The 14,370-nt window shown below is 39.7% G+C and overlaps 1 protein-coding gene across 4 annotated transcripts; it reads right to left on the minus strand.

The window, feature by feature from the left end:
• Positions 1 to 882: 882 nt before the first annotated feature.
• On the minus strand, positions 883 to 9,059 carry scrn2 (secernin 2). Of its 4 annotated transcripts, none has more exons than XM_068650784.1 (8): positions 8,828 to 9,059; positions 7,709 to 7,823; positions 6,675 to 6,856; positions 6,186 to 6,385; positions 5,458 to 5,673; positions 4,088 to 4,253; positions 1,935 to 2,115; positions 883 to 1,573 (listed from the first exon to the last, which is right to left on the minus strand). In XM_068650784.1, the coding sequence occupies exons 2-8, from the start codon at positions 7,820 to 7,822 to the stop codon at positions 1,421 to 1,423; spliced, it is 1,212 nt and encodes a 403-aa protein (XP_068506885.1). In that variant the 5' UTR covers position 7,823; positions 8,828 to 9,059; the 3' UTR covers positions 883 to 1,420. The 4 variants fall into 4 exon arrangements, with proteins under 4 accessions (XP_068506885.1, XP_068506884.1, XP_049577632.1 ...); XM_068650783.1 differs by having other exon boundaries at positions 7,661 to 7,823; positions 8,828 to 9,058; XM_049721675.2 differs by having other exon boundaries at positions 7,661 to 7,823; positions 8,949 to 9,057.
• Between the last annotated feature and the right edge of the window lie 5,311 nt (positions 9,060 to 14,370).

Raw genomic sequence — 14,370 nt, forward strand, 5'->3', positions numbered from 1 at the left:
AGATGGCAGACTTACGCTTAGTCTGGGTCTTACTGCCCGACACCTGAGCTGGCCGAATATTCCTTTGCGAATTTGAATGATATGCAGGGCAAACTAAATTTTGAGTGAGTCGAGGGGGGGGGGGGGGGGGGGGGGTGCACACAAAGTAATGTACAGTCCTTAATGTCCCAATTTTATGACATTAATTGACTTAATGTTTTTTAACATGACGTGTATGGCTGTCCAGGTGTTATGTGGTTACCATGCAGTGGGACCGTGGTACGCATTGGCTGGTTATTATGTCTAATTTAATCTAAATAAGACCTCCGCACAGTTAGCTTCCACTGCTGCAGTCCCTACCAACTGCTCCTGCTCCGAACTCAGCTCCGTCCACTAGTGAGACCTATCAGCTTTTGCCACGGAGGATGTTATCATCTACTTCCTCCACACACTTGTCATTTGCAGGTCTCTGGTGACTGTTATTGTTGACCTCATCACTGACGCAGACAAAGAGAATTTACGCAGGGCTGTGTGGAATGGTGCCAGTAAAATAGCCACCATACAAACATTGAAAAACTAAGAAGCTGGTGGTGGAAATTCACTGTAATTTTTATGGGTTCTTTGAAGGAAAATCACTGTGACTCTTCCTTCTGCTCTGTGCACAGATGTACATCAGTTATATCAAGGTTCTTGAACACATACAATAGGTACATTTTCTGTGTTTTCCTTGCACGCAGCTGTTTTTCTGTATCCATTATTGCAGCTGAAAGCCTGAAACAATACAAATTTCTCCATTATGAGACTAATAAAGGTTATCTTATTTGATCTTGTTTCCCCTTATTCACATTTATGGTATTTCTTTTACTTTGCACTTTGGTATCGAGACTCGAACAGAAACAGATCTCATTCTAAACAGTATTTATTTCACGTTGTTCATGTAGCCATACTCTATACAATGCTGAAATGCAAAACCACTGCGACAATATTGCACGTGCCATCTACACCATTATTAACATTACAGACACACTTTAAATATTTAATCTTAATTCATGATATAATGGTATCAAGCTATGTGTGTGGTGAGGCAGTGGCAAGTTGGAGGATAAACATTCCAAAAAGCCCACTGTGGCCTCTCCTGCCAGTCTCCATTTGCTGGGAATGAACAGTTGAGGCCACTGTAAGCTAAAACAGTTGATCATCATACATGACAGATTCATGTATGTACATGCAGAGAATAAGCCACTGACACCACAAACAGTGTGACCTTTAACCTGACTGGCTGTTCCAACACAATGGGGAAAAGTGTTGCTCCTAACTTAATGTTCACAGTTAATTGGTTAGATTGTCATTTCTATGCACTATAAGAAAAGTTGTTGAACCAGGCCAAGTTTTCAGACTGTGATAGATCATTTAGGATCAAAATCAATCGTCTTCCCACCTGTCATTGATAGAATTTGAGCTCCGTGTCCACACAATCAAAAAACAAGTTTCCTAGTTCATCGCCTGGTATCTCTCCACTCAACATGGCGGAAATTTCACTCAGACACTGCGACTCGAGGTCCCTCAGAATCTCATATATGGCCACGCCCTTGTCCTGCCAGGAATGAGAAAAAGGACATACAAACAAAGACAAATAGCTGGATGAATTAGATTTTTATTAGTCCTGCCAGCTGTGTATTTTTGGTTTCTTTCGTTGGCAGGATTCTGTAAATTGACAAAGTTTGTTCAATAAATATTTAAAATGTGTTCTCTGAATCATTACTGTGCACTATAACCCAATGCACTTACTGTGTCAAATTGTTAGTAGCGCTCATTGCAATCTCTGACAAAACACTGAGCAACTCAACATTTTGTAGACTACTATTGTCAATGTTTGATGTACATTTGAACAATGCATTTCATGTGTTAAGTAAACATGTGTTTTTTTTAAACTACTGAACAAGTAATTGACCTACCGGGTCAGTCTTCATGGTGTTAAGTGCCTCCTGGTGAGCCTTGTAAAGGTCATGTCTGCGGTCCACCTGTCCCTGAAAGCGCGGGTACTTCCTGACAGGATCATCAGGACCAAAGTATGGTGAGACCACACTGAGCACAGGTGTGTCATCCTTAGAGAAGATATAAGGTTTGAATATGGACCTGGAGGATGAGGAGCAAGAAATGATGAGATGGAGGAAGAAAAAAGAAAAAAAAAAAGTAATTGACGCAGAAGTATATTCAAAAAGCTTTTCCAATGGGGCTTTTCCATCAAAACCAGTTCCACACTGAAGTGGCCTTGACTGGTTGCTTTTCCATTAGATTTTTGGGGTCTTATGGTTATAATGGAACTGCTTTGCAAAACCTCCTCCGAGGTGGTTCCAAAACGCAGGACAAGCGGGACCACTGTCACTATTATCTGATTGGCCAACGGATGTTGCGTTTCTTAAGCAATGCGGCAAGGAACTCAGCTGCACACACACATATAGTTTTTTGTCCTAAATAAATTTGATAACTTCACTATATTTCATGTACAGTAAAAAATCTTTATTTCCACTTGTTGACTGAAAATAGCATCCCATGTACTCAGGGCTCAGGTAACACCCTATCAATAAAACATAATATTTGTAATCCGAAAAATGAGCTTTCATCTGTGTAAAAACCTTTGTGCATTTGATGGGCTGTAATTTGCAACCACATCATGCAACAACACCATTGGCCGAAATTCACGAACTCATGAAATATTATGACAAAACCTCAGAAGTTGCAAGTGTTCATTGTGGAGTGGTGTCTTGCATAGTTCAGTTCATTCTTGCCCCAATTGATTGGTGCCTGTTGTAATGAAAAAGGAACGGCGGGCAAACCGGGCCAAATAAGGCCGGTCCGGAGGTGTTCAATACTAAAGCCTATATCCGACTGAGGGGTGAACAATTGTGAGTGTTGTCATAATGTAATGTTACATTGTCTGCATGGTTCGGCAGTGTTCGTTCAAGGTCGCAAATGTTAGCCAAACAATCGCCTGGTAATTTAAATATTTCCAAATTTCCTTATGTCATGAAAACTTAATAAAACCTTTGGCGCCCATCTGGCGAATGTTTTGCTAAGATTTGCGACCTTAAAAGAACACTGACAAGAGCAAAACATTTGTTGCCTTCGAAAACACCGCAATTGTTTGTGGCTCAGTGGGTTAGGGGATTGAAGACCACCGATGAAATGTATGCTATTATCCATCCATCCATCCATCCGTCCGTCCGTCCGTCCGTCCGTCCGTCCGTCCATCCATCCATCCATCCATCCATCCATCCATCCATCCATCTTCTACTCCGCTTGTCCCCGGGGTCACGGGCGTGCTGGAGCCTATCCCAGCAGTCATTGGACAGTAGGCGGGGGACACCCTGAACAGGTTGCCAGCCAATCGTAAGGGGCAATTTGGAGTGCTCAATTGGCCTACCAAGCATGTTTTTGGTACGTGGGAGGAAACCGGAGTGCCCCGAGAAAACCCACACGGGCCCGGGTAGAACATGCAAACTCCACACAGGGAGAGTCGGAGGTGGAATCGAACCAGCACCCTCCTAACTGTGAGGTGGACGTGCTAATCAGCATTCCACCAAGCCACCCTATACTATTATTGATCTGATTTAGCTTTCTTTTGATTTGGTACAATGAATGGGAACAAATTAGTTTGCTTCTCATATTTTTTCCCCACTTTCATTATTACTGGGCAGCAAGCAAACTGTAAACGAGGAAACGTGTTTTTTTTTTTTAAAAATGACAAATCTTTTCTATTATTTTCAAAAATGGTATAGTACATAAAATCATATTATAGTATGTAGAGTACTAATCAGCGAGCTGACGTTTCTCATAGTATCTCACAGTATTGCTAGCAAGGTAAACATTTTTGAAATACCAAAAGACTCAAGGCTTTAATATGAGGAGCCTTTAGTCCATTAGTATTAATTGTTAAAATCCTTGTTAACAGCCAAAGAGTTTTTTTCCTTCAATTTTTGCAATTGCTTGCTTGTCAGAAAACTGCTCTGTCTGTCTGTCTGTCTGTCTGTCTGTCTGTTAAAGTCATTGTTTTCAGTATGTTTGGAATACATATTTGGGTAATTTGGGGGTTTAGGAATTTACAAACCGAGAGGGGTCTGGAGTAGCAGTGAAGAAGTGGATGCAGGGCAGGTTGGTGTTTCTGGGCAGTATCGACACCATACTGCCTGTGGTGCAAAAACCCCCAGAGTCCATGCAGATGCCACTGGGCTTGTCCCTTAGAATAGACATCATCACCTCTGCTGTCATGGAACCTAAACCATACAGGAAAATTACTGGAGAAGCCAATAGTATACATTCTGTACATAAGATAAGTATTCAACTCAGTTATCCAAATAGCAAACTTTGTACCCCGTGAACATAAGGAAACCCATTCAAGTTCACAATCCCAGAAATGAATTTACACACTGTATCTAAATACTGTCTCTTTAGTTTTAGTTATTGTCACTAACAATATTGATCTTCCTAGCCACATATGATGTGCAAACATATTAAAATCAAACAAAAAAGTAGACGTCAGCCTATTATATTCATTACTTATATATTTTTTCCCCTCTATGTGATTCTTGAAGTGCATTTTCAGACTTGTATTTTAAAAGGGGATGATAGTTATTCATGCACCAAATGTAATACAGTGGAGCCTCGGTTTTCGAACGTCCGGGTTCTCAAACAAATCGGTATTCGATTTTTTTGCTTCGGATGTCGGATGAAATCCGGTTGTCGAACCTCGCGAGATGAGCCGAGAGGACCCCCATGCCAACTGACTCTGTTCGTTATTACAATCTCGTTACTCTGAGGATTGCATCAACTCTAATCATGCCTCCAAAGGAAGCAAGTGGGAGCAGTAAAGCCATCCTAAAACACAAAGACGCTCTTAAAACAATGCGACAGTGAGCGCCCGGAGCGCTGCGGTTGCGCGATCGGACCAAATTAAGCTCCTTGCGCACTGAGGTCCACTTAAATTTTGGAAAGTACATCAGGACTTGAAAAATATTTTCTAAATTTCAGCTACGGCTCTGTCACAATAATGCGACCAGCGCGGTGCAGTTGCGCGGTCGGCGACGCACTACGGTTGCGCGTTCGGCAGTGCGCTGCCGTTGCGCGATTTGCACAAAAATGCGCAAATGAAAAAAATGCTTAAAAAAGGCGGGGTTTTTTGCTTTGAACGAATTAATTTCTTTCCATTATTTGTAATGGGAAAACATGATTCGGAATACGAACGATTCACTTCTCGAACAGCCTTCTGGAACGGATTGTGGTCGAAAACCGAGGCTCCACTGTATTTGAAAATCTTTACATATAATGCAATTAATAAGAAAAAATAACAGAGTAAATTACAATCCAGCAACATCGTTTTATTATTTCTCTTTTTTTTTTTTTTTTTTTTAAATACAAACGGGCTAACCAAAGCCAATTCAGAATTTTCTGGGTCGTACGTTAAAAGCCTATGACCCTTACCGTCATGTTGCTGGAGCAGTTCTGCACCCCCCTTATAGCGCTTTTTGGCAAGCTCCATCCTGACAGGTTGCGTCTCCGGGCTGAACACTTGTGAAAAGTTAAACTCTCCTACACCATCCCACCAGCCCTGAGCCTGGGCCACACTCCGCAGCTCAGGATGCTCTGCAGAAATGTCGGTGCCGATGGTCAACTGGTTGGAGATGTTTGTCACACCCTCTGAGAAGAGAAATTGGCTTTTACACATGGGCTAAATGTGATTTTGTGGCTAGTCAGCAGGCATGCAGGCATAGTTTTTTTTTTTAAACGTTTTTGTTTTTCTTTTAATTGTGTATGCTATTTTATGTTTGTACGGCGACCATGAGTGCCTTGAAAGGCGCCTTATAAATAAAATGTATTATTATTATTATTATAGTCAGTTTGTCAATTTCAAAGAACAGTGTTGCTTTGCTTTATCAAGGTTCACCTTTCACCTTGCTGTTTGGCGGATGTTTTTTGGGGGTGTCATCGTATCATGACTATTCATTTTAACAGCAAATGGAGTGCACTTACATATATAGTGCTTTTATCCACACCATAATGTTAGAAGCGCTTTACAAAGTCTCACATTCACTTATTCACATACCCGTTTGGAGTCACTCTGAATAACCAAACAACACTTTTGAACAACGAAACTCAGAACCTTATTCATGTGACGTTGAGGCGGAGGAAATCTCCATGAACTGTATCACCTGAGATCTTCTGTGCCGCCCACAGTCTTCCAGCTGTTTCCAGAATCCAGGCCTCATTACGGTCCACCAGAAGGAAAGTGTTATGGTAGCAAAAAGGATCTGGATCCTCCTTGCATTGACCTCCTTGTCCGTGCTGCTCCAGGAGGCCAGTGATGACGGTGAGCGCTGCCCGTGCACTGTCACCACGCTCCAGGCCCAACCTGAGGGGAGCAGAAATAATGCTTTTCTTAGCATATTTGTCCTTAAATTAAAATCAATAATGAATAATCATTTTCAGCAAAAGAACAGCAGGGAATTTTGAACATTTCTTCACGTGAGTCAATGTTGAACTAAATCTTCAGCTGTCTAGAGATGTAGGTGGCGGATTGACCATTGAGTAAATAAAAGGTGTTTCAAAACACAATCTATTTACAAATCATTTACGAAAAGACTGAAACCTTGAGTTGCTCCAGATGCTGCCGTCAGTGTGTTCAGTAGCAGCTACCTCACCTCACAAGATCCATGCCCAGCAAAGCCTCTTCAGGAGCAACAGCCTCCCGAGTCCAGACTGCCTCATTTCCGATACAAACTCCCTGATCGTTGGCTCCCATTTCAGCTCCCCACATCCAAGCTGGTTTACTCAGAATGACAGCATGAGTCTGCTCCACTTGAGGGATCTGTATGTACGTACACTACAAATGAAAGAGAACAACAAAGTGGAAAGAGATAACTGAGAAGGAGATAAATGAGACTGATGACCCCTGGACTGTAGAGATATTTCCCAACACATTTCTTCTGTGTCAATTCCCAAGCAATCTTGTTCATAACTCTATCTGGTTCCAATAATTTCATAACTCGTCAGTTTCTTTACCACTTGTGACACTGGTTGATTAGAAATATCAGACATGCATTTATGATATCAGACACCGAAGTAAGGTTGTAATAGCGGCTTTGCTAACATTAAATACTGTATTAACGGAAGATCAAATGCTATTTTTACAACAAAAATAATAAACTTAACCTGATATTAAATATTCTTATGGTTTTCTTGCTATCACATTCTTGAACAGTGTACAATTAATTGAAACGTAAACAAAAGGTCTGAAAAAATTATTCAAAAATTCAATTTGTTGTTTTAAAATTAAGGTCAAAGTTGAAATATAGGATCATTTTCTGACTCGAGGGAAATACAGCTGCTGGCATGGCTGTCATTCTTAAGTTTAAAAAAATAAAACCCTAACTTAAACTGGTCATCAATTACGTATTACAATCCATTGGTTTTTGCTATTTGCGGGCAAGCTGTCCCCAACCAATAGCAGAGGTCCACTGTACATTTTTACTGTGATACATGTTTTTCTCTAAGTTACCCTCAGTTGCTATGCAATAAATAGCCAGTACTAGGTACAGTATAATATGAACTGCTGTTTGTTGTTGTTGAGCACCTGATCCCCAAAATGTCTATGTGCATCATTGAAAATAGGTGACTATAGTGATACCTCCAGTATGCTGCCGGGAGGGTGAGATGTTGGGAGATAATGTACTACCTCCTGCACCTCATCCCGGGGACGGTCAGAGTTCTTCCCAAAAATGACATGGTCATCAAGAGAGCCAGGCGGCAATGAAACAAAACAGTCACATGACATGGGATCTTCTGCCATCCTAAAACATACAGGAAATTCTTAGATTCTTATAAAAGAAAGAAAGAAATCCTCAAACGGTGCTCTCAAACACTGCAGATTCTGGAGCTATAGTAATACACGTTTTTTGTATTATGAAGTGTCATTTTCACAAGACAAATAATTAGACATTTTATTTGTAGTTAACAGAAGACAGAAATGCAGGCAAGTTTGATGCTTGCTATATCTTCAATCACCATTTCCTTCTGTGCTTACATACTGAACAAATTTCAAAGTATCACTAAAAATACTTGTGGCAATATGGGCATGTGATGATATGTGATTTTAAGAATTGGTGTCTACATAGTCTACTAATTTTAAAAATACTGTAATAACCATCCATTGCCTTAGTATACTGTATGCTTTATATTCTGATTGGCGTTGACATCCTAAAAAATCAGAACCTATTGATTCACCCCTCGTGTTCGTTTGAGTTCAGTGTAAAAACAATGATGTGCCTGCATGTCTTTAAAAGGGTGTGCAGCAATGTTTTTAATCCTCTGACGAATGTGTGTGTGCGTGCGCGTGAGTTTACGTGTATGCGTGCAGCACTGCAAAGGTACATTTAAAAATATCCACGCAAAACCTCTTGTTGAGTCCCAGAAGTGATAAACACCGACGACCTCTTCCACGCCAGCGACGGCTAAGGATTAGGGAGAGAGTTTTGTGCAGAGAGCACTTTATTGACTGTAATCTGCACAAATCCGCCCACCAACACAGCCGAAGAATCGCTCTGACTTCACGTTTACATCAACGTCAGCGTTTAATTCCGGAAATAAATTCAGCAAATGTGAGATGGTTGCAGGTTCCGTGTTTATTGAAAAAGAAATGGCCTGAATATAAATGTTCGATAAATGTAACGCGCATGTCGTGCAATGTCTAATGCCTTTTTTGGGGGGTGGGGGAGACTGCTACACTCGTGCTAGTGTCAGAACTGTGTAAACTAGCGCAAGCACCATTACGATTGCTGCCAAATACTGAATTTACCTGTCGGAAATTGTGAACGCTGACAACACCGGCTGGGGACAGACAGGTTGGAGACACAAGAGTCACGTGACCAAGAAATCCTAAAGTGTGTACTTAAAGGACTCGTTTCTCCTGGCACTACCTTTATCTTGGTCTCCTGTCGCTCATGTGAGCTCGGGCTGCTAAACGCTGCTAAGGCTTTCAACATTGCTTCATTTTGTTTGCCAAAGTGCTCGACCCCGGAATGCCTACTACGGCAAGCCGTTTGAGTATTTCGTTGTGCTATGAGTGCACGGATCATCCATTGGGTCATTTCGGAATTGGGCGACGATAAGAACACTAACACTTTTGAAAGGCGACAATTGACTTATTTTTTGCCTTTTTCTTTTTAGTATTTTTTTTAAGAAAGAGGACGGGGGCCTTATATCATTATTATATAATAATATATAATAATATTACTACATTGAATTTAATTCGTCCAATTCAGCCATCAACTGTTAGTGTAAACTTGATGAGATATTTTGATTGTCATATTGTGGTGTTCGTATACGGGGAACCTAAGGTTGAAGGGTGTGTGTTGACCGTGTGGTTTTATGTAGTGACGCTCGTCCATTGTGAGTCATATTTTTTTCCCTGCTCTCTAGCATGTTCAAGAAAGTTTATTGTCACATATCTCCTGCGTCTCCTTTTCTTCGGCACCACAATGTAATATATTAATGCTATTAGGCTGTACCTGGTTCCTGATATGCAGCATTGAAAAAAAAATTCTAAATTATTGCTTAATAGATTCTTTACAGTTAAATAAAGAAATTTAAAATCCATTTAAATACTAATTGAACTTTATGTTGGAAATAAATGTTCATCTTGGACTTTTCACTCGAGGGTAGGGTACATTCTAGTTGCGTTAGCTGATATGTCAACAGGTCAAGGGGGAAAATAATATACTATTGTTACCATTACAATTTCTTTCTACAGTCTAGAAAATTTATCACAATGTTGTCTTCTTCTTCCCTAATACAATGATTTAAGTGACACTCCATTATGGCTGAAATCATAGGTCTGCCCATAGTCACAGCATGACAATGTAATTTCTGCTCACTCATTTTCTGCTCACGTAGTTCCCAAAAAATAACTTCATCTGAATTATAAAAAAGTAGGGAATGTGCCACTAGTGAATTACCATCTCAAATAGACACTACCTGTCCAACGGCATTGCAACATTCTTTGTATGTCATTACGTTTGTCAAAACCAGAATGCTGTTGTGTTAATAACTGATACACATTGTAAGTTACATGAGTAATGACACCCAAAAGGTGACTCAGTTTTTACCTGTTAGTCTTGTCAATGGGTCAGTCATATTTATGATGGCAGGCACATACAGATCGTCATGCACAAAACATTTTTTATATATATATAGTATTGTTGTATCTTGAGTTATTTTTATGCAGCGTGCAGTGAACAGGCTTATGGTAACTTTGGAATGCCGGAGGCACCAGAAATGAATTCTTGAGAGGTTTCGAGGAGACAACTTGTTACCTGAATGGCACTCATCCTCTTACACACCCCTGTTGGCCTTTCATCTCCTGGAGTGTGCTGACAGGCACTGCACATATTGTCTATCCTTATACACAAACAGCAAAAACACCATTGGAAATAGACACCCTCTTGAACCAAAGGCAAACACAAATGTGGGGTGACTCACACATACCGTACGTACAGTATTGCATAAACAAAAGCCAGAACACAATATTTATTTATTTATTTATTTATTGCGACTAAGAATCAATTCTCTTGTCTAAGTGAAACCAAATACAATTAGAGCAGTGGTTCTTAACCTGGGTTCGATCGAACCCTAGGGGTTCGGTGAGTCGGTCTCAGGGGTTCGGCAGAGCCTCCACCGCGGAGGTCCGAACACACTTTTATTGTGTAAATTCGTGATAATGCATATCTGAACTGGTCTCGCAAAGGCACACTAATTTGCAGGTATGTAATTTGTTAAGTTCATGCATTGTGTTGGTTTTGTTCTTTGAACAAGGTGATGATCATGCACGGCTCATTTTGTGCACCAGTAAAAAACATCTATGTCTTGATTTGAAAAATGTTTTTTGAATGTTGCGGATATAAAACTGGTGGGGTTCAGTACCTCCAACAAGGTTAAGAACCACTGATTTAGAGATATAATAATACAGGCATTAACTACAACAAATTGGATAATGTTATTTACATTACAATACAATACACAAAATATACTAAAAATATAACAAACCATATAATAAAACAAAATAATATTCTAAATCATCATCATAACAACTGCAGTATTAATAGTCATAAACAACTGTACAAATTCTGCTCCACCTAACAAAATACACCATAGTATTTTGTATTAGTATTACTTGAACCAACTGTACCGCTACCGCTCCTCATACCTGTACCATTGCAGACAGTAGCATCAACATTCACTGTCCAACAAAAAGAAGAAAAAAAAGGGTCTGGATGCAAAAATTCTGGCCATCAAGGTGCAAAACAACAAACGCCAACAATTCCCTCCAGTGAACGCTGTGGCCCAAAATACCGAATACCAAACAACTAGCACAACCACCCTAACATAAAAGTGAGTGGAGCTCTCATAACAGGCAGCCATTGTTGAAGTCCTGAAAAAAATATTTTTAATCATGAGACCAAAGACATGAATGGAGTCAATATTTCTCTATATAATATTCTATATCATCTAAAGTGGCAAGAAATGGATACAGAATACAGTACACATACAAAAACAATTGGGGAAATTATGAACAATAGAGTCTCTGTGCTTGGGACTCCTTGTGTGGTTCCAAATGCAATTCAAATTTAATGTATAGGGCCTATGTATTTTAAGATGTCAAGCTCTCTCTCTCTCTCTCTCTCGCTCTCTCTAGATCACAGGTGTCAAAACTCAAGGCCCGGGGGCCAGATACGGCCCGCCACATCATTTTATGTGGCCCGCGAAGACAAATTGTGCATCAAATTCATGTTTTTTTAAAATATTTGACTAGTTTTTACTCGTCTAATTTGAAAACGAGTTATTTGTCAGTTTGTTTTGTAGCTTTTACTGTATATAATATGAGGTGCTCATACATTTATTTGAGTTGACAGTCATAATGGCCCTCCGAAAGAAGCTATGACTACAATGCGGTCCGTGAAAAAAATGAGTTTGACACCCCTGCTCTAGACGGACGGACGGACGGACGGACGGACGGACGGACGGACGGACGGACGGACGGACGGACGGACGGACGGACGGACGGACGGACGGACGGACGGACAGACAGACAGACAGACAGACAGACAGACAGACAGACAGACAGACAGACAGACAGACAGACAGATAGATAGATAGATAGATAGATAGATAGATAGATAGATAGATAGATAGATAGATAGATAGATAGATAGATAGATAGATAGATATGTTTAACAGTATATGCAAAACAGGAGGTCTGCTTCTGTTGTGAATTATTTTGCAGTTTTTTGTAAATACAGTACAGAGCTTCATTCAGAAATGAATTGTTTCAAAAGTCCAAAATCCTGAAATCCTTTTGCGTTGAAGAGGACTGAGTTTTGCATTCTCTTGCAACTCTTGCATTGATTTATTTGAATGTACTTAACACAAGTTTCAATGTCACCCCTTCATCTACTTTTAAAAAAAACAACAACAATTTAGTCACCACCGGTAATTCCTTACCTGTCACAGCATGTTGGTGGAGCGTCTTCAAAACAACTAGCAAACACAGACACATTGGGAAATAACTTCATTACTGCTCATTTTTGAAAAGGCTTAAAACCCAACTTGAAGGCAACAAGTGAAAAAAACACAACATGATTTGCAGCCAAATTAATTTTCTATGTATTGTGACTATGAAATAACAAAGACCTAGTAAGTCATTGGTATATAGGCTATATATTTAATCAACAATTAAAAGGCCTTATTGCCATTTATTCAATGCAATTTATGAGTTTTGCTGTGTCATTGTTCTCCCAATGAAACAGAAACCAAATGTTTCATAGCTTTGTCACTTTAGACTTTAGACACTTTGTCCTTGACACTGTTTTTGCACACACACTTCCTGTTACTTCAGCATGAATTTGTGGTCTGTAACGTACACAAAAAGGCCTGTGGTTCCCAAAATAATTTTTACCTTCTTCTTGTGGTGTATGTGAGTAACTACAGTAGTTAAAAGGTTTTATATTTATGTCACTGAGGTATAAGTGATTATGCTTGCAATTTGTCATCTAAAGGTGAACATTACTTTTTTGAGACAAAACAATGAATTTCCAAACTTTGTGTAATAACCTTCCTTCTGTGTCCATATGTTCCTACTATTTGAAGTTTATATGAACATACTTTAGAGCAAAGCCTTACTTTCTCTCCATAGGCAAAGAAAATGTGAAAAGTAAACAGTAAACACTGAAGTAACCAATTTTCTTATCCTTTGAAGGAATGGGGTCGAAATACAAAAAGTCCTGCCTAGCGACAAAAACAGATATCCTCAAACCTCATTGAATAAAGTACATAAGCAGATAAGTATATTCACATATTAAATAAATAAAAGAAACATTTTAAGCGTATAATTATACCTACACACCAAATCAATAAAGAAGACATAACTAAACATTTTTAATAAGTGGTGATGAGAAAGGTTTTTATAACTTTATGATCTGATACATATTTCTGAGCACTTTGAAATAACAAATGTTTTTTGATATATTGCTTGAACAGCTTAATGACCCTTAAGGAATTGTTTAATGCATGCCTGACGATTTTCTAAATCACGGACACTGCCAAAGTCGTCTAAAAATGTTCAGTACTTGATCATATCTTATGTTTTGACTAATGCTAGACGCCAGTTTTTGATTACTACTGAACGTTCTGGACAGAGGGAAATATTTTGCCTAACAAAGAAAAGATATGGTTGAAAGCATGATTAAACTAAGAATATGATGACGTAAGCAAGTACATGGAGATCAAAAGAACAAACAAACAAAAACATGGTAAGTGGTGAGTACAAACTTTGCATAGTCAGGGAACATTAATAAATAGATGATGTCACAGTCAAAAGCTCACATAATTCCGTACAAAATGACAAAATTGAAAGAATGATGAATGGATGAGGTGAAGAATGGAGGAGAATGTTTACAGGAAGGTCACTTGTAGATAAAACCAGCAGGTGCCAGAGGGAGACAGCCCAGCCAAAGATGATCGTCAAGGCTGAAAGACGGAAAGGAAAACAACAGCCCCCACACATCAAATCGCTCATAATCAGCACCCAACCCGACGGAACCAGCTCTCACCGAACCAGCACCCACTCCCATGGAATCAGACTCTCCTTCGAACTTGCCCCACCCCAAAGACTCATAACCCATCAAACTCGGCCCACAATGTGCAACTGAATATAAGCTGACCAAAGAACCTTGAACGTTGCCTTTTCTGAATGGAGACTTTCCGCTCTTGAAAGGCCCAGCGCTGTATTGTACCTTCCTGAAAACAGAGCTTTCTTGACAAGAATTGTGATTGAACTCAACCAAG

This window comes from Syngnathus scovelli, chromosome 5 (assembly GCF_024217435.2).
Source record: "Syngnathus scovelli strain Florida chromosome 5, RoL_Ssco_1.2, whole genome shotgun sequence".
Lineage (NCBI taxonomy): Eukaryota > Metazoa > Chordata > Actinopteri > Syngnathiformes > Syngnathidae > Syngnathus > Syngnathus scovelli.